Below are 25,373 nucleotides of genomic sequence, written 5' to 3'. Positions count from 1 at the left end.
TGTGCATATGAGTTGATAAATATATGCGTGTGTGTACACTCAAAGACACACACACATATACAAATGCAGTATGTGTAATTCATTTGATTCTAACAATTCAACCTGTATAACATAGGTTCTATTATTATGACTACATTTACAGATGAGGAAACTGAGACCCAGAGCAGTTAAGTTACTTGGCCAAGTTCACGCAGTTAGGAAATAGTGGAGCTGGGATTTGAAACCCAAGCAGTTTGGCTATACTTTTAACCATGATACCAGAAACAAAAAAGCCTGAGTGTGCCCACCCCATCCAAAATCACTCCAAAGGCTCCATATGTATAGGAAATAAAAATGTAACAATATACTAAAATGTTGAGATGACGATAGCATTCCCAGGCAGACATGGCATTCTCTAGGCTAGGTATGGAAACAGGGTCAGAACAAAGGTAGGTCATATATGGTAGATGCCAAAAGCCAGATTTAGCATTTTTTTCCCTGACTACTAATCAGTCTTCAGGACATGAAAGGGACAGGAGAGCAGGATGGCAACCCCACCATGAGCTCAAAGTTGACTAATTGCACAAAGGTTATTTCCTAGAGAGGTAAAAGAAGAAATTGGAGGAACAGAAGTGAATGAGAGAAGAAAAAAGAGGAGCGGCATGAATTCTTTTGGTTGTTGTCTACAAATAATTTGCAACAGCCTCCAGAATGATGATGATTAGTAAAGTATCTAATCATTTTTTTAGTATTTAAAGAAAGATACTCAACTGTGACCCTCTCCATTTTTCCTGGACCTTATGTAACCCACATAAAGGGCCATTGGCTTCATGGTTCCATTCCACGCAGAGATGAATTCAAAATTCAAAGAAACACAGACAATCAAAACACATGACAGTTATTTGCCTCTCTGCTCTGAGATGTAGTCCCCACCCTCCCCTTGCTCGGCTCTGTTTTGGAGAGAAGTATGTTTGCCAGGCTCCTTGGCCACTCTGGTTTCTGGTATGTTCAACCAAATCGGAGGATGAGGAGCAGGAAAGAAGCCAGAGTGTTTCTTCCCTGCCTTTCTGCTTCAAGTGGCATCTCTGAAGTGACTGCATTTTTACTGAGGCTCCAGCTCCCACCAATCTGGCTTTCCCTCTGTGGCAGGAGCTCCTGCTGGCCACTGCCACTGTAGTTCTAGTTCCTTCCAGGTGGTCCTGGCTTGGTCCTGGTATTAGTCACACCATCTTCTCCCAGTTTCCCCACACCTCTGAGGGTTGTAACCACTTTCTGTAGGTGTGAATACTGATGATGCCTCTATACCCATGTTGGGATTCCCTGATTGCCCAGCATCCACGTAATACATTCCTGGTGTGAAATTTCCTCTGTTGAAATATGGTGCTTTCTGTTTTTCTGACTGCACTTTGCCTGATACAAAAAGTCATTCAGACCTGTACTTATTTTCTCATGTAATTGAAGAAGTGAGGCATAGGTGCCTAATGAGGGATAAAACACCTTCAAAACCTGCTCTATCTAGGGCACTCTCAGACTCTCCCATAGGGATGCCTACTGCTCCATCGAGCTCTTTGAAGTTTATCAAAGTCTTCTTTCTACTTCTTCCCCCTTTTCTCTTTCCCAGACTACTGGTCCATCCTCCCTTATTCTACCTAGATCTTCACGTCTCTCCCCCATGTTTTTATCCACTTCCTGATGCCTGTGCTCTGCTGGAGAAGCAATGGGAAGGGGACCACGAATATTCATATGCGAAGCAGTCATGTTCCTTGTTTCACATAAACCTATTTCTTGAACATTTTCCAATTCCCTTCCCCAACCTCCACAATTGGAGGAAAACAAATTAAAAAAAAAAAAGAAAAAAGACTTTCTTCCATGGGTAATCAACCATTCCCTCCTATTGCTTTTTTTTTCTCCTTTATGCAAATCATCACAAAGAGGTGAGCAGAGATTTTTTGAGTCTTGAGAACCGAAATCAGTCTCACAGCTGGAGTGAAAGAGATCAGTTTCAATGAAGAGTAAACTCTTCCTTTTATGGAAAGTAAGTTCCCTCCTGAGAACAGTGTTCTAGTAAATTGTAATGTGCATTGCTCTTGGAAAGACAGGCAGAGAGTTTGATCAAGGAGCAACAGGTATTGGTTGACTGGTATTGACTGGACATGAAGAATGAAGAAAATTGAGCCTCTATGCATTAGCCAGCAGTTTATCTCCCCAGCCACTTTGGCTTCTGTTGTCTCCTAAGCAGTTAATGTCAAGCTAGACTGTGGTGAATGTAAGGAAGTACTCACAACTTCCAAGAGGCAGTAAGGACCAGTACCCTCAGGCTTATGATTGAAATCCTAATACTTTTGGCTGAGAAAAAAAGAGAAAAGCAGACCCAAGTCTCCAGGAAATTCCCAGAAATTCCCTTTGCATCCTGAGTATAATTCCTTCTTGATTCCTCAAACTGAAAAATTAGGCTCCTAATTTATTCCAAGAAAAGTGTGTGAAATTGGTGAAGAAATGGAGGTGTGTTACTACACCAAGATTCCCAATGAGACTTGTTCCCGTCGATGATGAAAACTGTATTTCTGTTCCTTTCATCTCTGCTGTTCTTTCCGGAACTGCCAGGCTGCCACTCTATATGCCTCTGTGAGTTACGTGGCCCCACTCTCCTTACCTAAGGATGACCAGTAAAAAGATTTCATCCCCCTGGACACACTGATTGTCCCAGGGGTGGGCACTTGACCCAAATAAGGCCAATTAGAGTTACTTGCATGCGGAGGGAGTTGTTGGGGACTCTGGAGGAGAGAGGGTGAAGGCTTTCTCTCTTTGTCAATGATGTGTGCCTGCTGCTGCCCTAAATAATCTCTACTACCTTCTGCTAAGAAGCTGTATAAGAATTATGTCAACACAAATGAAATCTGATTACTAGCCAGGGAAAGACAGAGGGGTTTGGAGACAAATATGATGACAACGTTTGAATTCTCGGGTCTGATCTGCCTGAAACCCTTGGACATCTCAGTTATTCTTACAGACTGGGTTTCCTGGAAAGTAGACTCTGAGATGGAGATTAGTGTTCAGAAGTTTCAGTAAACACCCTTTGGAGGTAAACACCCTGAAAAAGGAAGGAAAGATAAGAAAGCAGTAGTGAGCAGAAGAAGTTGAATTATCATGTGGTCACATTAAAGCCTCAGCAACCCTGGGGAAAGAGCTAAAGCTGGGATGATTCTGAATGAGCTTGGGCAAGACAATTCCCTTCACTGAGACAGTCTCTGTAGGTGCTGACAGCAGAGGAGTAAGTAAGTCCTTCATTCTTGAAGGTCAATGTAGTCGCCATATTATAGTATCCAAATCAGTTACACAAGCCATAAATTCCCACCACCACCACTTCCTACTTTGAAAAAACAGTTGGCTTTCTACCACTTATACCTAGAAGGGTTCCTAGTAAAGCATGGTGTAATGAAACCCACTTTTATTTAGAACCACAATCTCCAAGGTTAGTGAAATTTGAATAAGGCGGCTGGAATAGGATCCAGATGTTCTATTTCCTGTTTGAAGGAGAAAAATCAAGTAAAAGAAGAAATACTCAGGGAGGAAGGGACAATTTACTGATGTAGGCAACTAAAGGAATTAAGAATATGGTTTTAATTGGCATTTCATTTAATAGATGATAAAAATGTCTGGTGATGAAGATTTAAAATTTAACTCTTTATGTTAAATATGATTTCGATACATGAATCCATCAGAATAAGGAAGAAAATGAGGAAAGCTTGCATATTTTCTCTCACTAATCATTGATTTGAATTTAAAACTTTCTAATATGCCTGCTGTGGAAATTGGCCATTTTCTTTTTTTTTCTTGAAAAAATCTATTTGTATAGATTTGTCTTGGTTTTAACAACAACTAACATTTGTGATGCCAGATTGTGGTAAATATATGCCAAGTGCCTTATGTGCTTTATCTCATTGACTTTTCACAATCACCTATAAGGTATATAAAATTACTATATCCATTTGTAGTAGGATGAATATTTCCCCCCCCCAAAGATGTCTACATACTGCACATATCCCTGGAAACTGTGAATATGTTACCTTACATGGTTAAAAGGACTTTGAAGATGTGATTAAGTTAAAGAGTTTGAGATGGGGACATTATCATAGATTATTTTGGGTGGGCCCAACGTAATCACAAAGGTCCTTATTAGAGGGAGGCAGGATGCTCAGAGGACTTGAGAGGGGACATGTGGAATGAAGCAGAGATTAGAGCAGTGAGAAGATGCTATGCTGCTGACTTTGAAGATGGAGGAAGAGGTCAGGAGCCAAGGAGTGCAGCTCTAGAATCTGTAAAGACAAGGAAATGTATTCTCTTCTAGAGTCTCCAGAAGCAACGCAGACCTGCTGACACCTTGATTTTATCCCAGCAAAATTGATTCCAGACCTCTAATGTCCAGAACTGTAAGCAAATTAATTTGTGCTGTTTTAAGCCAGTCAGGTTGTGGTAATGTGTTACAGCAGCAATAGGAAACTCATACATCATTTTATAGATGAGAGATAAAGGTCCTGGGGAGAATGAGTAACTTGTCCAGTTACTTGGCTACTTAATCCCAGAGCTGAGATTTGAATCTGGGCAGTTGGTGCATTGCTACTTGTTTGAGCCACCAGAACCATTTTGTAAAGCTAGGGCTTCATTGTAAATAATAAAATCATTTCATGAGCATCAGCTGGCGTCCCAATGCCCCTGGATTAAATTTGAACTCTGCTATCCTGCTCTTGGTTTGCAACACATAATATAACTCTTTGCCACATGACTGATCAGAAGAGCCCTTGATTTTCATTCCCCTTCTGCCAGTTTCCTGCAGTAACCCAGTAACCCACGCTTGCAGAACCAGCTCAGCCCAAGAAGACTGAAGAAGTTTGTGGAGCAACAAGTGTTAAGTCCCTACAGTTTCTGAATATTTTGCCTGAACCTGAAGTTGAAAAGCTCTGTCTCTGTGTCTCCTCCATCACGTTTCCTTGCCCCAGGATTGACCTGAACTCTTATAACCCACCTTGGGCAGTTAGCAAAAGCTCATCTTTGCGAAGATGTTAAATGGTAACTTAAGTATTTGCCAGGTGAGAAATTCAAATGTCAGCTCTTCTAGGAATGCCGGCATTGTAACAGGATTCTCTCCAAGAGAAAAAGTATATTCATTTCCCATGACCCTGAGATCTAGCTCCCTCAATACTTTCAGCAAATAATGTTTGGCCTAACAAAATAAATAGGGTCTGACTGCTTGCTAGTGAGAAAGTAAAGCTGTTTCATGTAAATGTATGTAGTCGCATGCAAAATATCTGTTAACATATATAACCACATTACAATTATCAAAATAAGGAAATATAACCTGGATACCATATTGTTACCTAATCTACAGTTCATAGTCAGAGTTTACCACCTATCCTGATAATGTCCTTTTTGTGATTAGTTTTTTCCTTTGCTCTGCTCCAGGGACCAATTTAAGATCATGCATGGAATCCAGTTGTCATCTATCTCTGGTCTTCTTTAATCTGGATGAGTTTCTCAGCTTTTATTTTCTTTCATAACTGTGGCATAGTTGAAGAATATAAACTGGTTATTTTGTAAAATGTCCCTCATTAGGGGTATATGTGATATTTGTTCATGACTAGATTCAGGTTATGCATTTTAGGCAGGAATATTCTAGAAGTAATGTGTATCCTTCTCAGTGCATCAGATCAGGAAGCACATGATGTTGGTTTGTCACATTACTGGTGATGGCCTTGCTCTTAGGAAATATACACAGAAGTGTTTAAGAGTAAGTGAAAACAACTTATTCTCCATTGGTTCAAAAATAATGTGGCGAGCGAATGATAATATAAATGTGACAAAATGTTAATAGTTGAAAATCTGGGTAAATAACACACTAGATTTCTTTGTACTATCCTGGTAACTCTTTTGCATGCTTGAAATTATTTTAAAATACAAAGGTTTTTAAAATCTGATATATTAAAAGCTGTCTTCAGGGTGTACAGATTGCTCTAGGAATTGGGGGCAGAATTAATTTTGGGGAGATGCCATTTTTCTGGTAGGGAAGACACTTTGATGTGCTTTTTGCTAATTTAAAGTCACTGCCTGGCCCGGGGGTTAGAGGTTGAGTTGGAGAAAAGCTAAACTGCTCAGTATAATAAAATGAAATGATGACATCCTTGGATGGAGAAACTTACAGTGTTACCTGATTTGAGGCTAGCACTGGAGCTTGTGGAAGAGAGTGTCATGGTGGATAGAAGTGGTTCTCACAGAGATGAGGAATAGGCCCCAAAATAGGACAGAATGTCTGGCTTAAGAGAGGAAATGGCCAATAAGGACTTTCCTGTCCATGGTGATGATCGAGAACAGGAATACACAATAATGATTGCTGGTTTTCCCTTTCCTATATTGTAATTCCTTTGTGTTGTTTGTATGTCTTCACTAAATCTCATTAACCAGCACAATCCTGTGTCAGCCTTGAATTAATGGTCATATTGGGGGATAAGGCAGAAGCTGGCAATGGGGTGAAATACACCAGAAGGGGCTGAGGCAGCAAGGAGAAGTAATGATGACATGATCAGAGCTGACCCAGAGGAAGAGCAGCAGGAAAAACCAGGAGGATATCAATAGTCTGAAAATCCTGGGAATATTTGGGAAAAGATACGGGAATTTCAGGCATTTCCTGGGGTTTGAATTATAGTGATTTAGATATTAAAGGGAAGACAACCACAGAACCCTGGAGAACTTGATTATATACAAGAAAGCAGAGTTCATTTGCCACAAATGGATCATATGCAGTAAATGATTATATATATGTTTCAATGGTGTATTCAAGTCTAAAGAAGAGGGTTGGTTTGCCTACCTTTTATTGCAACAATTACTAGGCGAATAATGATTTAGCAAGGCAAAATCATCCATTGCAGATGAGGTGGATCAAGAATGAGAATTTTCCTGTGGGTGTCATTTCAAACTCTGCTAATTTGGGGACCACATGCAAAAAAATTAAAATAAATAATATTTATTTTAATGTAGTGAGATTATTAATTTGTAGGCAGTTGTGAGATTTATTGAACTGCTTTCTTGAGACTGAGATCTCATTAATTAAAGAAGTCTCAAGTGGTTGGAGCGCTGTGCTCCTAACGCCCAGGTCACTGGTTCGATTCCCCCATGGGCCACTGAGCTGCACCCTCTACAGCTAAGATTGTGAACAACAGCTCTCCCTGGAGCTGGGCTGCCGGTGAGCAGCGGGAGGTCAGCGTGGGCTGCTGTGGGCTGCTGTGGGCTGCTGTGGGCTGCTGTGGGCTGCCGTGGGCTGCTGTGGGCTGCCATGGGCTGCTGTGTGCTGCCAGGAGCGGCCGGCGGCCATTGTGAGCGGCCGACTGACGACCAACTGCTTCAGCGGGGGGAGCACAAGGCTCATAATACCAGCATGGGCCAGGGAGCTGTGTCCTACACAATTAGGCTGAGAAACAACGGCTTGAACCAGAGTGGGGGAGGGAGAAGAAGGGGGAAAAAAAGAAGTCTAAGAGACTCAACCGAAAAGAGTTCACATCAAGTTTTGTTTCACCACTGATGTGAGAAGACATCTGCACACACTCAACTTGAAACTACAGGCTAAAAATGTAAATATTGCTGTCAGTTCAAGGAAGTGAAGATGTTCACACTCCATCCAGATTTTTATATAATTCAGAGACCACATTCATTTCCCTTACTAAACTTTCCTGGGATCAATGGATTAAAAACTTTGAACAAAGGCAAACATTTTGGTGGAAATGAAACCACAATTTAAAAAAACAGATTTGACGACAGTGAATCACATTTAAAATTTCTTCATTTGCCTTTGAAATTTAATATCTATATCCACACACATATAATTGAATAAGTACCTGTTCTGTCAGTGTGATTCAGTTTTAAAAGTACTGATTGGGCTTAAAAATGGAAGATGCCCATCAAAACTGGCACTGTCCGTGGAAATGTGGTATACATATGACTATCGATGCCCGAACTCTCCTAATATATCTATCAATATGGCCCGATGATGAGCAAAGCTTTGGTCTCAGGTGACTGTATAATTGCTGTCATTAATGAAAGCACTGAAATCAAAGAGGCATCATGAGTAATGTAAGCCCAGAGTCAAAATGATGTATTCTGTCTATATCCACTCCGCATTTCCCCCAGGATATTTTTGCCTGTTAAATACCAGAGTAGCAGGTATTGTTTTAAACTACTCCAAAGATGTTCTCAATTTCCTTCTCCTCTGCTGCCTCCCAATAATGAAAAAACAAATACTAGGTCTCCCAAACTTCCCAAATTCCCAAACTTCCTTGCAACTAGCCTTAACAAATCTTCCAGGTGGAAGGGAGATAAAGCATTACTGGGAAAGCACTTGATTTTATTGAAATAATAATAATAATAATAAAGTCAGGGATGATGTCAATGAAAATGGTGGTATTATGGACTGAATTTCATTTCTTCAATATTCATAATTGAAGCCTCAATCTCCAATGTGACTGTATGTGGAGATGGGGACTTTAAGGAGGTCATTAAGGTTAAGTGAGGTCTTGGGGTGGGGGGCATAATCTGATAGGACTGGTGACCTTATAAGAAGAAGAGACACCAGAAAGTTCTCTCTTTCTCTGTGTGTGCACAGAGAAGAGGCCATGTGAGGACATAGAGAGAAGGTAGCCATCTATAAGCCAGGAAGAGAGGTTTCATCAGAAATCAACCCCGATTACACCTTGATACCATTTCCCCGAAAATAAGACCTAGCCAGACAATCAGCTCTAATGCATCTTTTGAAGCAAAAATTAATATAAAACCCTGCATTATATTAATTATATTATATTATACTATATTATATTATATTATATTATATTATATTATATTATATTATATTATAAGACCCGGTCTTATAGTAAAATAAGACTGGGCTTTATGTTAGTTTTTGCTCCAAAAGACACATTAGATCTGATTGTCTGGCTAGGTCTTATTTTTGAGGAAACACGGTATTAGACTTCTAGCCTCCAGAACTGTGAAAAAATAATTTCAGTTATTTAAGCCACCCATTCTGTGGTATTTAGTTATGGAAGCCTGAAAAGATTAATACCAGCAAAGTAAAGAAATCCTGGGGCTTTTCATCCCAGACTCATTGAAAAACCTGGGAAAAACTGTCAGGATAAACCGTATCAAAAGTCTGGAAGATAATGAAAGCTTTACAGCAAACCAGCAAATGCTTAACTAAGAGAAAGTCCACTTAAACACAATAGGAGAGCTTTGTGGCATTTTAACTTACCTTTGTCCCGTCCCCCTCCTCCCTGTGGCAATAGTGATCTTGAAGCTAGCACCCCGCATTCCCATTGTAGGTACCTGGTTGTAAAAGGACCAGAGCAGACTTTATTCCAAAGGAACAGTGTTTGTCTGTTTTAACCTGCCTGGGGCTTCCATGAAGGACTGACAAAAGTGCTTGGCTTTGTTTCCTCTAAATCACAGTTCTCTCATAGTGGAGAAGTGGCTATGCAAAGGTCCTTCCTCAAAAACATTGAAAGGAAAGCCACTGCCACCTGGGGTAAAAAATAACAATTGGGGGCAAACAGCAGACACATTGACAGCCTGGCAGGAAAAGTTTGGGTATAAGATTTTGGGGGGAATAAGGGTTTTGACAAGCAGCTCTCTAGACTGGAGAAACTAGACCAGCCACATGTCTGGGGAAGGATGAATGCTCAGAAAACACCTAAGAAAACCATAAGCTTCCAACATCTGGCTGATCTTTAGTCTCCAAGCAACTAGGAAGTGAAGGTTAAGGCAGCATTGTACATGGTCTGGCTAAAGGTTGAAGGATTGCCCCAACACAGAGCCAGTCTTAAGTCCCTTCTTTTCCTTCTTTTTTGCTTTCTTTTCCTTCCTTCCTTCCTTCCTTCCTTCCTTCCTTCCTTCCTTCCTTCCTTCCTTCCTTCCTCCCTCCCTCCCTCCCTCCCTCCCTCCCTCCCTCTCTCTCTCTCTTTCTTTCTTTCTTTTCTTTCTTTTCTCTCTCTCTCCCTCTCTCCTTCCCTCCCTCTCTCCCTCCCATCTTTCCTTCCTTTCTTCCTTCTTAAATTTGGCTCCAGATATTTAAGGAAATCTCTGTCAAATGACTAGCTGACCACTGAGTTACAGGAACAGAGACCTCATATACTACATGGTAAAGAATAGCATCTTTATAAAAGTTATTTAGAAAAGGCACTAAACAAACAAAAAAATTACAACTCACAGCAAGCAACAACTAATCCCTGGGGGCATGGGATCTAAGTTACCACATGATAATATTCAAAATGTCCAGTTTTCAACAAAAAATTACAAGGCATGCAAAACAACAAGAAAGAATGGCCCAGAGGTATGGATAAAGAAATTGTGATATATATCTATAGTATCTATATATCTATCTATCTATATCTATATCTATTTCACTATAGATATACATATAATACACATATACATATAGCTCCAAAAAATGTATGTCATTATAGGAAAGGAAAAAACTATTAAAATTGTAATACTCGATATATACCAATAACAAAAGATGAATACAAGTCACGTTTGACTTTTGCAAGAGGTGCTCAAAGTGGTTACCATCAGTGTCCAGACACTTCTGATTATGGCAAACTACTGCTTGAACAACATTGACCAAAGTATCCACTTATATACATTTTTTTGTCACCCCCGTTATATACGTGAGGTGTGATCAAGAGATACAGTGAATGTAAATAAAAATTCTATTACGGTAAAAGTCACATTGCCATTAATCCCCCTCAAGATACTCCCCCTCACTTTGAACACACTTGTCCCATCATTTTTGCCACTTTCTGAAACAGTTCTGGAAGTCCTCTTTCGTGAGTGTCTTTACTTCATCCTCCATCGTGACAACGCTCCATGTCACACATTGCTTCTGGCATGGCAATTTCTGTCGAATAAAAACATTACAGTGTGTCCTCATCCCCCTTATTCACCAAATTTGCCACCATGTGACTTCTGGCTCTTCCCCAAAGTCAAAATGACCATGAAAGGAAAACGTTTTGAATTGATTCAGGACATCGAGGCAGCCATGACCTCACAACTAAAGACACTTACGAAGGAGGACTTCCAGAGCTGCTTCAGAAAGTCACAAGAACGATGGGATAAATGTGTTTGAAGCAAGAGGGAGTATTTTGCGGGGGAGTAATGGCAATGTGCCTTTTACTGTAATACATTTTTTTCAGTTTTTTCAAATCGTTGATTGGAAAAATTCCCCATATAAGTGGGCTTGCACAGTTCAAACCCATGTTGTTCAAGGGTCAACATATAGGGTGGGGGAATGGGAAGATGTTGGTCAAAGTGTACAAGCTTCCAGTTATAAGTTCTGGGGATCTAATGTACAGCATGGTGCCGATAGTTAACAATGCTGTATTGTATTCTTGAAAGTTGCTAAGAGTAGATCTTAAAAGTTCTCATATGTGAGATATAAAACTGAAAACAACAAAGGAACAAGACAAACAAATGAGAAACAAAAACTCATAGACACAGACAATAGTTTAGTGGTTACCAGAGGGTAACGGGGGTGGGGGTGGGAGGTGAGGGTAAGGGGGATCAAATATACAGTGATGGAAGGAGAACTGACTCTGGGTGGTGAACACACAATGTGAGATATAGATGATGTAATACAGAATTGTACACCTGAAATCTATGTAATTTTACTAACCAGTGTCACCCCAATGAATTAAAAAAAGTTCTCACCACTAAAAAGAAATGTTAATTATGTGAGGTGATGAAGGTATGAACTAACCTTAATGTGGTAATCATTTTGCAATATATACATGAATTGAATCATCACATATGTAAATTATATTTCAGTAAAGCTGGGGGGGATGAAAGATAAGGTAATACTGAGGTAGGATGGGCCCTTAATCCAATATGACTGGTGCCCTTATAAGAAAAGAATGTGAAGATATGAGGGGAGAAGATCCTGTGATGAGAGAGGCAGAGATTGAAGTGCTGCAACTGGAACGCCAAAAATTGCCAGCAACTACCAAAATCTGGGAAGAGGCAAGGAAGGTTCATCCTCTGCAGGTTTCAGATGGAGCATGGCCCTGTTGACAACTCGATTTAGGAAAATCAGCCTCCAGAATCATGAGACAATACATTTTTGTGGTTTTCAGCTACTCAGTTTGTGGTACTTTGTTATGGAAGCCCTAAGAAACTAAAACATGTCCCTTGTAGAGAAAACATGTTCAATGGCCTGGAGGCAAGAGATAGAATGGCTGAATCAGAGAACTGCAAATAGTTCAGTGTATTTGAAATTTAGAGAGAGAGAGAAGGGCATTGCCATGAAATGAGGCTGGCTAGATGAACCATCAGGAGCCAGCTTATTCAGGAGTCTTTAATTAATCCTAAAGATAAATGAAAGATTCGTTGACTGGTTTAAGAAGGGGAATAAGGTGATCAGATTTGTGTCTCAGCAGAGTACTATGATTTCAGTAGGAAATGGATTGGCAGGGAGCACTGCAGGCAGGAGTAAAAGTTAGGAGGCTACAGAATTTATCGAGGTGAGTATATAAATTGGCTATTGCTGCGTGAGAAAATACCGCAAACCCAGTGGCTTAAAACAACATCCAATATTATTTCTTGTGAGTATGTGGATCAGTTGATAGATGACTAATCTAGGCTGGGCAGTCTGGGAGTCAGCTGATCTAGAGTAGGTTTGGCTGGCCATGACCCCACACTCTGTTTTATATCCTCCTCCTGGGAATAGCAGGCAAACTTGGGCATGTCCTTCTCGTAGAGATGGAAGAGGTACAGGAGAGCAAGCCAAATGGACAAGTGTTCTTTCAAGACTCTGCTAGCATCATATCTGCTAACATTGTGTTGGACAAAGCACACCATATGGCTGAGCTCAATTTCAAAGTTGGTGCAAAAGTAATCGTGGTTTAACAGGTCAAAAATAATTGCAAAAACTGCAATTACTTTTGCATCAACCTAATATATTTGGTCCCATGATGGGAGGAGCTGTAAAACCACATAGCAAAGGCTGTGCATGTAGGTAGGGGTGAAGAATTGAGGCCATTAATGCAATGCACCTGTCATGCGGGAAAGTACCTTAATATAATAGTGGGAAATTACCGTGTTTTCCCCCAAATAAGACCTAACTGGAAAATAAGCCCTAGCATGATTTTTCAGGATGACATCCCCTGAAGATAAGCCCTTATGCGTCTTTTGGAGCAAACCTTAATATAAGACCCGGTCTTATTTTTGGAGAAAACACGGTACCTCAATGTAATGGTGGTCTGCAAATATACTACCAAGCAAGCTATCTCAGAGGTCACAGAAAAGACAGACCCACAGGCCAGAGGTCACAGAAAAGACAGACCCACAGACCATATGAAAAAGCTTGAATCACATAGCTTATCAAGTAAACTTTAAATCCTGGAGCAAACAGCAAGTGGCAGGAGATGAGGTAGGTTTACATACTGAATACAGGGTACAAGCAAGCAGAAGGAGCACACTTCCTTAATCCTGGCATATGCAGTGGGCATGCATTCCCCCTCACTCTGCTGCATCAGCCTTCTCTGCTGATGCTCTGGGTACAAGCACCAGAGTTGAGGTTTGAGCCAGGGGTCTGCAGACAGAAGGTGCCTGGGACCAATGGCACACACTTTCTCTGAGAGATGCAGAAACAAGTGTACCTAGCTACAGCTATGGCTTGTCAATAAGTCTGCTGAACAGCTGAGGGCTTTATATTTGTTAGGAAGAGGACACAAGGGGCCAGGATGGGTATCACCAGTGGTCGGTTGAAGTAAGACTTCATAAATATGGAGTGCCTTATCATCCTGATATAAAAATAGCATGTCTCATGTGCCTCATGTTAACTTATCATATATATCATGAGTATTAGTATTTCCTTGGTCCTTCTATCCTTTTCTATGTTTATACATATATGCTTATTTACTTTATGTCACATGTCTTCCATGCTAATGACTTATTTATTGGTATGTACTGAATCACATCCCCCCCCCCCAAATTCATATGCTAAAGTCCTAACCATCAATGTGTTTTGGGGGATAATTAAGGTTAAATGAGGTCATAAGGGTGAGGCCCTAAACTGATAGGACTGGTATTCTTGTAAGAAGAGGAAGAGAGAGAGAGAGACATCTCTTTTTTTCTCCACAGGAACACACCGAGGACAGGCCATGTGGACACAGGAAAGCAGCCACTTGCAAGCCAGGAAGAGAGATCTTACCAGAATTCAACCATCCTGGCATACTGATCTCAGATTTTCAGTCTCCAGAACTGTGAGAAAATACATTTCTTTTGTTTAAGCTATCTAGTCTATGGCATTTTTGGTATGGCAGTCTGATCTAAGACATTTATCTATGCCTAACACATCGTGGGAATTTCACCCATCTCATTTGTTTTCTTCTCTTCCACAGAAGAATTGAATACCTCAAACAATATAGCAAATATAGTGGTACCTCGGTTTTCGAACATAATCCTTTCCGGAAGACCGTTAGAGTTCTGAAACATTCGAAAACCGAGGCACAGTTTCCCCATAGAAAATAATGCAAAATGGATTAATCCGTTCCACACCTTTAAAATCAACCCCTAAAACTACAAATTTAGTATGAATTTTACTATCTAATGATACCATAGATCCATAAATTTACGGCGTTCGTAAACCGAAATGTTCGTCAATGGAGATGTTCAAAAACCGAGGTACCAGTGTATAGCACCAGTCTGAGAGAGGATAGTGATGTGAATTACACTAGAAAGAATGGCAAAGGAGAGAAATGGAAGAATCAATAAGTAATATTGCCAAGATTTGTTGACTGAGGAATAAGCTAGGATGAGACTGAGAGACAGGAAGGAGTCAAGGCTGGTTTCTGGCTTGGGCAGCTGGGTTCATTGTAATGCTATCTCCTAGAGAGAAAAAAACATCATGAAGAATGACTACTATGTGAAGTAATACATTAGGTTTTGCACAGGGTTGAGTTTAGGTGGGTTGAGAAGGGGAGATCTCTGAGAGGACGCGTTGTTTGGTTAGTTGGATGTACAAATGTGGAGCTCAATAAAGAGGTTTCGATGGAGACATAGGCTGTCACCAGTAAGTGGAAGGCAAAGAAGGTCACGGGAGAGTGAAGCACTAAGAAAGAAGGAGGCCCAGGGCAGACACTTCTTAGAGACCGTGGTATGAAGAGGAGGAGTCTTCAATTGAGAGGAGGAACGGCAGTGAAGAAGAAAGGGGAAACCTGCAACTATGGGGCTCGGCAGCCACTGGAGTCTCAGGTACCAGTCACGTGATGCCAAAAGTTTAACTATGAGACAGACTGATAAGTATCCCTGGATTTAGTGATAAGGAAGTTATTAGTGACCTAAGAGGTTTCAGTGGACAGAAAGGAGGGAGGCCAGATGCTAATGGGCTGAGGTGAGGGAATGGAATCACCTCAAAATGTTTGGCTGTGATAGGAAAGACAGATCTTGGCAGGAATCAAGAAGACATGTGGATACCACTTGGATTTGATTTCATGTTGTTTTTAAAGAGGAGCTTGTAAATGTTGTTGAGAAGGAGCTAGGACAAAGGCAGAGGCTAAATATGGGGGACCTCTGATAGAGCAATGTCCCTGAGCCCATGGATGGAGCCTTAGACAGGAGGGGCCTTTTCTCTTGTAAAAAGAAGGGGGAAAAGTACAGATGCAGGAAGGTTTGTAGGGCTGGTGGCAGGAAGTTGAGGGACTTCCTCTTTGTGGTTTCCATTTTCTTTGTGAAAGAGCAGGAAAGGTCTTCTGTTAAAAATGAAGTGGTAAGTGAACGTTTCAGGAAAATGAAGAAAGCTCTCAGGTTTTGTTTCTGCTGTTTGGAAGTGGGGCTTGGCTATAGAAGCCAAAATGATTTCCAGACAGAACTAAAGACCCAGTTGAGTCTGAGATCATAAATCAGTAGAGGTATAAATCTGTGGGTAATTTTCATAGCTCTCTTTACCAACCTATGTGCAAATGTAGAGGAAGAAGGCAGTTAGGGTGAGCGGGGTTGGGTTTTGCCTCATAGAGGGTACAGAAGGACAGTGTGTGAGGGAATTCAGGACACGTGCAAGAGAATGGCTGAAGTGATGGGTGGTAGAGTCTAAAATGGGTAAAACACCAAGAAGTGAACAGAAGATGGAAGCAATGTCTAAGGGCCAAAAGAAAATCAAAGGACTCAATGAGGTTAAATGACAGTCATCTTGGGCATAAGTGAATAAGGAAGACAGAGGAATGGGAGGTGGTAGTTCAAGGGTGTACGAGGTCTGACAATTAAGTTCGCGAACGTGTTGCAACAATGTTGCTAACCTTTTTTGTTATCAGAGAGATTATTCATTATGAATTTGTACCAACTGGATAAACAGTTAACCAAGTTTACTATTTGGAAGTGCTGAAAAGGCTGCATGAAAAAGTTAGACGACCTGAACTTTTTGCCAACAATTCATGGCTCTTGCATCACGACAATGCTCACACGGCACTGTCTGTGATGGAGTTATCAGCCAGTAAACAAATAACTGTATTGGAACACCCTCCCTACTCACCTGATCTGGCCCCCAGTGACTTCTTTCTTTACATGAAGATAAAGGAAATATTGAAAGGAAGACATTTTGATGACATTCAGAGCATCGAGGCTAATATGACAGCTCTGATGGCCATTCCAGAAAAAGAGTTCCAAAATTGCTTTGAAGGGTAGACTAGGCACTGGCATGGATGCATGGCTTCCCAAGGGGAGTACTTCGAAGGTGACCATAGTGATATTCAGCAATGAGGTATGTAGCACTTTTTATAGGATGAGTTTGCAAACTTAATTGCCCGACCTCCTATGTCTGAGATGGAGATTTTATATACGGTGCACTTCTGAGAGATGACCAGGTCCACACTGTGACTATAGGAGAGGGTGGGTGGCTGAAGTGAAGATTCCTGAGAGGGCAAAGGAAGAGTGAGGCAAGGTACTGGATCCACTGAAGTTACTCAGAATGAAGGCAAAAAAGTTTAATGAAGTTGCAAAAAATTTGTTTGAATCCAGACCTTTATCAGCTGTATGACCATACGCAATGTGTTTAACCTCTCTTAGACGCAGTTTCCTCATCTGTAAAATGGAAGAGGGGTATTAATACCTACCCCATTGGGTGGTGGGATGATGAAGGGTACACAATGCACATAGCACAGTGCTCAACACTTGATAGCTGCATGATGCATGAGTTTTACCTCCCATTTTAAATGTAGTCCACAGACTTGAGAAACATATTCTAGGTTTGGTCTGATGGGTCAAGAGTGCAGGGGGCTCTTGGCTTCCTACATTGTGGAGATAACATGTTTATGGCACAATTTCCGACAGACTATTCTACCCTTTTAAAGTCTTGCCTCACATTATTGGCTCACATAGAAGTGTGCAATCAACTCCAACTACCAGAACTTTCTCATATAAACTGCAATTGAGTCAGAGTAGCTGATAAAAAATACCTCGCCAGGTGTGTGTGTGTGTGTGTGTGTGTGTGTGTGTGTGTGTGTAAACTGAGAAGTCTCATATGAAGAAGGGTTGTGAATGAGAGTTCTGTTTTTCACACACTGGAAAATTTGCCAGAGATTCCAGTCACATCCTAAGACACATTAGAAATAAAAAGTAAAAAAGTTGAAAAGCAATATAAATTGTTTTAGTAACATATATTAAGGGATGGGACCACTTCATATAAAGGAGAAAAACTCTAAAGAACTATTCACTGAAGGAAGAAATAAATAATGCATCTTGTTTGCTACAGATAAAACATATAAACTTGAGTCTAAGAAACAAGACAACATTTTATGTGTATAGGTTGTCTTTTTCTGTATCTAAGGGTTGGGCTGGTGTTTGGACGTGCGTTTCTTCTTGGAAACATGGGCATAAATGTTTCTTTGGCATTTGCACTATGGAAATAGCTCTGCTAAAGAACAGCAATGATGGCACTGCTGCCCTGCAGGTAGGTCCTTGGGATTGCTGAGAGATGCAGGGCAGATTTCACGAAATCATCTGAATTCTCTTATCCAGTCCGGATTTTGAGGTCACACAGTTTCAAGATGACCACATAGGTCCGGGAAGGAAACCAACATTTCTCCAACATCAGCTACTGGCAGGATTTGTGATAGTTTGTCTGCAGTCATTCATTTAATCCAGTACTCACATCAAGATTAAGAGGTATCTCTCCTCATCTCCCATTCTACAGATGGGTACGTTGAGGATTAGAAAAACCAAATACCCCACGTAAAGTCTCGTGGTGATAGTAACAGAGGTAGGATTCAAATTTTTTAGGTTGGTCCAAAACCAAAACATGAGTATGTTTTTGGTGGTTTTTTTTTTTTAATTTATAGGGGTGACAATTTTTAGTAAAATTACATAGATTTCAGGTGTACAATTCTGTATTACATCATCTATAAATCCCATTGTGTGTTCACCACCCAGAGTCAGTTCTCCTTCCATCACCATATATTTGATCCCCCTTACCCTCATCTCCCACCCCACACCTCCCTTACCCTCTGGTAACCACTAACCTATTGTCTGTGTCTATGAGTTTTTGTTTCTCATTTGTTTCTCTTGTTCTTTTGTTGTTTTTGGTTTATATACCACACATCAGTGAAATCATATGGCTCTCTGCTTTTTCTGTCTGACTTATTTTGCTTAGCATTATACTCTCAAGATCCATCTATGTTGTCACAGATGTTCCTATGTCATCTTTTCTTACCGCCGAATAGTATTCCATTGGGTATATATACCACAACTTCTTTATCCATTCATCTATCGAAGGGCATTTTGGTTGTTTCCATGTCTTGGCCACCGTAAACAAAGCTGCAATGAACATTGGAGCACACATGTCTTTATGTATAAATGTTTTCAGATTTTTTTGGTAAATACCCAGGAGAGGGATTGCTGGGTCATATGGTAATTCTATTCGTTTATTTTTTGAGGAACCTCTCACTGCCTTCCATAACGGCTGCACCAGTCTGCATTCCCACCAACAATGTATGAGGGTTCCTTTTTCTCCACAGCCTCTCCAACACTTGTTACTATTTGTCTTGTTGATGATAGCCATTCTGACTGGGGTGAGGTGATATCTCATTGTGTTTTTTTATTTGCATTTCTCTGATGATTAGTGATGTTGAGCATTTTTTCATATGTCTATTTGCCATTTGTATGTCCTCTTTGGAGAAATGTCTCTTCAGGTCCTCTGCCCATTTTTCAATTGGGTTGTTTTTTTGTTGTTGAGTTGCATGAGTTCCTTGTATATTTTGGATATTAGCCCCTTATCGGAGGCACTGTTTGCAAAAATCTTCTCCCATTCAGTTGGTTGCCTCTTTATTTTGTCAATGGTTTCTTTTGCTGTGCAGAAGCTTTTAAGTTTCATATAGTCCCATTTGTTTATTTTAGCTTTTACTTCCATTGCCTTTGGAGTCAAATTCATAAAATGCTCTTTGAACCCAAGGTCCATAAGTTTAGTACCTATGTTTTCTTCTATGCAGTTTATTGTGTCAGGTCTTATGCTTAAGTCTTTGATCCATTTTGAATTAATTTTGGTACATGGTGACAGATAGCAGTCCAGTTTCATTCTTTTGCACGTGGCTATCCAATTCTCCCAGCACCATTTATTGAAGAGGCTGTCTTTGCTCCATTGTATGTTTTAGCTTCTTTGCCAAATATTATCTGTCCATATTTATGTGGTTTTATTTCTGGGTTCTCAATTCTATTCCATTGGTCTATGTGTCTGTTTTTCTGCCAATACCATGCTGTTTTGATTATTGTTGCTCTGTAGTACAAGCTAAAATCAGGGAGTGTGATACCTCCAGCATTGTTCTTTTTTCTTAGGATTGCTTTGGCTATTCGGGGTCTTTTGTGGTTCCAAACAAATGTGATGATTTTTTTGTTCTATTTCTTTAAAAGATGCCATTGGGATTTTGATGAGGATCGCATTAAATCTGTATTTTGCTTTGGGTAATATGGCCATTTTAAGTATGTTGATTCTTCCAATCCATGAGCACGGAATGTCTTTCCATTTCTTTGTGTCTTCTCCAATTTCTTTTAAAAATGTCTTATAGTTTTCATCATATAGACTTTCACATCCTTGGTTAAGTTTATTCCTAGGTATTTTATTCTTTTTGCTGCAATTGCAAAAGGAATTTTTTTTTATTTCTTTTTCTGAGATTTCATTGTTAGTATATAGGAATGCAATGGACTTTTGTACTTTGATTTTGTAGCCGGCAACTTTACTGTATTCGTTGATTGTTTCTAATAGCTTTTTGGTGGAGTCTTTAGGGTTGTCTATGTGTAGCATCATGTCATCTGCAAAGAGTGATAATTTAACTTCTTCATTCCCAATTTGGATGCCTTTTATTTCTTTCTCTTGCCTGATTGCTCTGGCAAGGACTTACAACACTATGTTGAAAAGCAGAGGTGATAGGGGACAGCCCTGTCGTGTTCCTGAACGTAGAGCAAAGGGCTTCAGTTTTTCACCATTAATTATGAGATTAGCTGAGGGCTTGTCATATATGGCCTTTATTATGTTAAGGTATTTTCCTTCTATACCTATTTTATTAAGTGTTTTAATCATAAATGGATGTTGTATCTTGTCAAATGCTTTTCTGCATCAATTGATATAATCATATGATTTTTGTCCTTTATTTTGTTTATGTGATGTATCACATTGATGGATTTGGATGTTGAACCATCCTTGTGCCCCAGGATGAACCCCACTTGGTCGTGATGAATAATCTTTTTAATGCATTGTTGTATTCGATTTGCTAGAATTTTGTTTAGGATTTTTGCATCTGTATTCATCAGAGATATTGGTCTGTAGTTTTCTTTTTTGTGTTGTCCTTACCAGGTTTTGGTATCAGGGTAATGTTGGCCTCATAAAATGAGTTAGGGAGTACTGTCTCTTCTTCAATTTTTTGGAAGAGTTTGAGCAGGATTCGTAGTAGATCCTCTTTGAAGGTTTGGTAGAATTCACCAGTGAAGCCATCTGATCCCGGACTTTTGCTTTTCGGAAGGTTTTGGATGACTGATTCAATTTCGTTACTGGTGATCGGTCTATTTAGATTTTCCAGTTCTTCATGGTTCAGCCTTGGAAGGCTATATGTTTCTAAGAACTTGTCCATTTCTTCTAGGTTATTGAATTTGGTGGCATATAGTCCTTCATAGTATTCTTGGATGATCTTTTGTATTTCTGTGATGTTGGTGATAACTTCCCCTTTTTCATTTCTGATTTTGTTAATTAGTGTGTCTTCTCTCTTTTTATCTTAGTGAGTCTAGCCAAGGGTTTGTCAATTTTGTTAATCTTTTCAAAGAACCAGCTCTTTGTCACATTAATTTTCTATTGTCTTTTTGTTCTCTATTTCATTTAGTTCTGCTCTGATTTTTGTTATTTCCTTTCTTCTGCTGACCTTGGGTTTCACTTGTTCTTCTTTTTCTAGTTCTTTAAGGTGTAACATGAGGTTATTTATTTGGGATTTTTCTTGTTTCTTGAGATAGGCCTGTAATGATATAAATTTCCCTCTTAAAACTGCTTTCCTGCATCCCCAAAATTTGGTAGGAAGTATTTTCATTGTCATTTGTTTCTATGTATCTTTTGATCTCTCCTCTAATTTCTTCTTTGACCCAGTCGTTCTTTAAAAGTATGTTGTTTAATCTCCATGTATTTGTGTTTTTTCCTGCTTTCTTTTTGCAGTTGAGATCCAATTTCAAAGCCTTGATCAGAGAATATCCTTGGTATGATTTCAATCTAATTAAATTTGCTGAGGCTGATTTTATGTCCCAATATATGGTCTATCCTTGAGAATGTTCCATGTACACTAGAAAAGAATGTATAGTCTGATGTTTTAGGATGAAGTGCTCTATAAATGTCAATTATGTCCATTTCATCTAATGTGTCATTTAGGGCTGCTATTTCGTTATTTATTTTCTGTTTGGATGATCTATCCATAGCTGTCAATGATGTATTTAAGTCCCCTAGTATAATTGTGTTTTGGTCAATTTCTCCCTTTAGTTCTGTTAGTAGTTGCTTGGTATATTTGAGTGCTCCCTGATTGGGGGCATAAATATTGATGACTGTTATGTCTTCTTGTTGTATAGAACCCTTCACCATTATGAAATGTCCATCTTTGTCTCTTGTTATCTTTTCACCTGAAGTCTGTTTCATCTGATATCATTATGGCTACACCTGATTTTCTCTGGGTACCATTTGCTTGGAGTGTCAATTTCCACCCTTTCACTTTGAGTCTATGCTTGTCCTTGTAGCTGAGATGTGTCTCTTGGAGACAGCATATGGTTGGGTTTAGTTTTTGATCCAATCTGCTACTCTGTGGGTTTTATTGGTGAGTTCAGTCCATTTACATTTAGGGTGATTATTGATATGTGAGGATTTCCTGTCATTCTATCTTTAGTTTTCTGGTAAGGCTGTGTCTCCATTGTTTCTTTGCCTTTTTGTTGTTGTCTATTATTTCTGTGTGGTGGTATTCTATGATGTTTCCCTCTGTTTCTTCTTTTATTACAGTATATATTTCAGTTCTGGATTTTTTTGAGTGGTTACCCTTAAGTTTATGTAAAAGAAAGTTTGATATTTAGAGTATTCCATTTTCTTCAGCACGCTTACTTTCTCCATTCCCATATTCCGGTTCAGGCCTTTACTCTCCCTCATTTTATGTTTTGGTTGCCACAAAGTGTCCCTGTTGATGGTGGTCGAATAGCCTCCTTTAGTATTTCTTGTAGTGCAGGTCGTGTATTAGAAAATTCCCTCAGCTTCTTTATGTCTGGAAAGGTCTTTATTCCTCCTTCATATCTAAAGGATATCTTTGCTGGATATATTATTCTTGGCTCATAATTTCTCTCTTTCAATAGTTTGAATATTTGGGTTCCACTCCCTCCTGGTTTGTAGAGTTTCTGCTGAAAAATCTGATGATAATCTAATGGGCTTTCTTTTGTAAGTTACCGTCTTCTTTTCCCTGGCTGCCTTGAGGATTCTTTCTTTGTCGTTGATTTTAGACAGCTTCAATACAATGTGCCTTGGAGAAGGCCTGTTGGGATTGAGGTAATTAGGTGTTCTATTTGCTTGTTGGATTAGAGGGTCCATTTCTGCCCACAAGTTTGGGAAGTTCTCATCAACAATTTGTTTGAATATATTCTCTGTTCCTTTCTCTCTTTCTTCTCCTTCTGGTATGCCCATTATTCTTTTTTTTTTTTTTTAACTTTTTGATTCTAAAGAGTTTTAATAAATAAAAAGCCCCAAGTCTCCAAAGTCCATCAAAAAGGGAATGAATGAATAATCAATCCCATGAGAGCGGGAGGAAAATTTTAAGAGAAGGGGAGGGATGAAGGTTGATTAACCATTCTCTTTCAAAAAGATAAAACACTGCTTCCTCAAATAACCACTCAGAATGTCACTTGATGTGAACAGGCAGGAGGAAAATAACTTGTCAATATTTGCCTATATACAGTATTGGGCAATTAAAAGCCAACACAGCTACTTAGGAATGGCTCGCTAAAATGTTGAAAAAATGAAAGACTTCGTCCTTGTCATAGACAGCCACCTCCGTGGAACATTCGCTGCACATGACTGGGTGATAGATTTCTTCCACTTGTGTCTCTGCCTGCTCTGCAGCATCTTCATGGTCAGACCTCATCTTCTTACGGCCTCGCCTTTTCTTCCTGTTCTCTGGGGTTTTGTATCTTAGAACCTCCTCTTTGTTGACAGAACAATTCATTACAAACATTGCTCTATATTGAGTTTTGTATGATTCATGCCTTTGGCAATCAAGACACAGAGTGGTCATGCAGGCAGGGCAATTCAAGACAGCATCACTACTCGGAACAGGCTGTTGCTGACGTGGCCTCTGTCTTCCCAACCCATGGTAGCCTCTTCTCCGTGCATCGACCCAGGCCTGATCTCTGTTATCTTTTTCAGGATCATATAGTAATTCATCATTTGTTGGACTCCTATGTCGTTTCTTCTTTTTCTTCTTGGTCACCTGTGCTGTTTTGTCTTCGTCCTCAGAATCATAATCAAAATATATATCATCATAGTACTTTGTCAGAGCTGTTCCAACCTTCCCATTTCCTGAGGAAGACCCTCTTTCCAGAGAGGATAACTTGTCCTGCATTGTTTTTATGGTGGAATTTAATTCAGCTTCCATTTCTTTTTCAAATTCATCTTCACTAGATGATTCACTTTCTCCAGTAAGACATTCTCTGATGAGTTTTTGTTTTTGTTCAGGCATTCCATGTAAAAGCACATCCACTTCATCTTCAGAACTGCTTAAAGCCGGCTCCTCATCGCTAGGCTCTTCAACAGCGTAGGGGTCATAGTCATCTCCGAGCCGGTTCATGGTGGCCTTCACCCTCGGAAACCGTCTACAGGCGTTGGCCTAGTACCTGTTTACTCCGCAGGTCCCTCCCCTCCCATTATTCTTATATTGCTCTTTCTGATGGAGTCAGAAAGTTCTTGTAGAGTTCTTTCATTTCTTTGAAGTCTCAAGTCTCTTCCATCTGTGTAATTGCCAGGGTTCTATCTTCGATGTCACTGATTCTTTCCTCCATCTGGTCAACTGTACTGCCTAAGCTGGTTATTTCATTCTTAATTTCTTCTATTGAGTTCTTAATCTCCAGAAATTCTCTTTGGTTCTTTTTTAAAATTTCAGTCTCTTTCGTAAAATGCTCATGTTGTTCTTTGATTGTGTTTCTGAGTTCATTAAACTGCCTTCTTGTGTTTTCTTGCATCTCGTTGAGTTTTTTCAGAACTGCAATCTTGAATTTTCCGTCATTTAAGTCACATATTTCCATATCTTTAAGTTCCTTTTCTGGAGACTTTTCACTTTCTTTCTGAGCTGTCTTGTGGCCTTGGTTATTCATGGCAATTACTGATTTATTATTTCTCTTCCTAGACATCTACAGGAGTGACTTCTGCAACAGGTTGATAGGAAGAGGTCTTTCTTTTGTTTTCCAGTACTTGTTGGTAAAGTGATTTATTTTCTCTCCAACTGCATCCTTTTTTTTCTCTCACACGGTAGTGCTATGTTTTCTCTGCACTATTCCAGCTTCTCACACAATGGGGGGATTCCCTGGGAGACGGGCTTCTCCTCTGTTAATAGTTCACCTGGGTCACAGGGCGCAGTGTCCCGGTGGGTATGCAGAGAGATTTTGAAGATCCAAAGCTCTTCCTGAACCAGATTCAGAGTTCATATGTTTCAGCAGTTCTGTTTACTCCTGCAGGGATCCGCCCAGATTGGTGAGGCCAGGGGCAGGGTGAGTTGTGAGAGGTAGCCCAGAGCAATGGCGGCGACCAACGCCACAGCCGGTCCTGCTTCCACATCTCCCTCCCCTTGGCCGGAAATAGTTGGGCTACGAATGTGTGTCTGTGG

The 25,373-nt window shown here is 40.0% G+C and overlaps 1 protein-coding gene across 2 annotated transcripts; it reads right to left on the bottom strand.

The window, feature by feature from the left end:
- Window positions 1-23,203: 23,203 nt before the first annotated feature.
- On the bottom strand, window positions 23,204-24,400 carry LOC109438503 (E2F-associated phosphoprotein). 2 transcript variants are annotated; one of them, XM_019718413.2, is made up of 2 exons: window positions 23,991-24,400; window positions 23,670-23,872 (listed from the first exon to the last, which is right to left on the bottom strand). In XM_019718413.2, exons 1-2 carry the CDS (start codon window positions 24,339-24,341, stop codon window positions 23,804-23,806), a joined length of 420 nt encoding a protein of 139 aa, XP_019573972.2. In that variant the 5' UTR covers window positions 24,342-24,400; the 3' UTR covers window positions 23,670-23,803. The 2 variants fall into 2 exon arrangements, with proteins under 2 accessions (XP_019573971.2, XP_019573972.2); XM_019718412.2 differs by having other exon boundaries at window positions 23,204-24,400.
- Window positions 24,401-25,373: the final 973 nt, after the last annotated feature.

This window comes from Rhinolophus sinicus, chromosome X (genome assembly GCF_036562045.2).
Source record: "Rhinolophus sinicus isolate RSC01 chromosome X, ASM3656204v1, whole genome shotgun sequence".
Classification (NCBI taxonomy): domain Eukaryota; kingdom Metazoa; phylum Chordata; class Mammalia; order Chiroptera; family Rhinolophidae; genus Rhinolophus; species Rhinolophus sinicus.
Note: the sequence above shows the minus strand (reverse complement) of the source record. Positions and strands in the feature narration are given on the sequence as shown.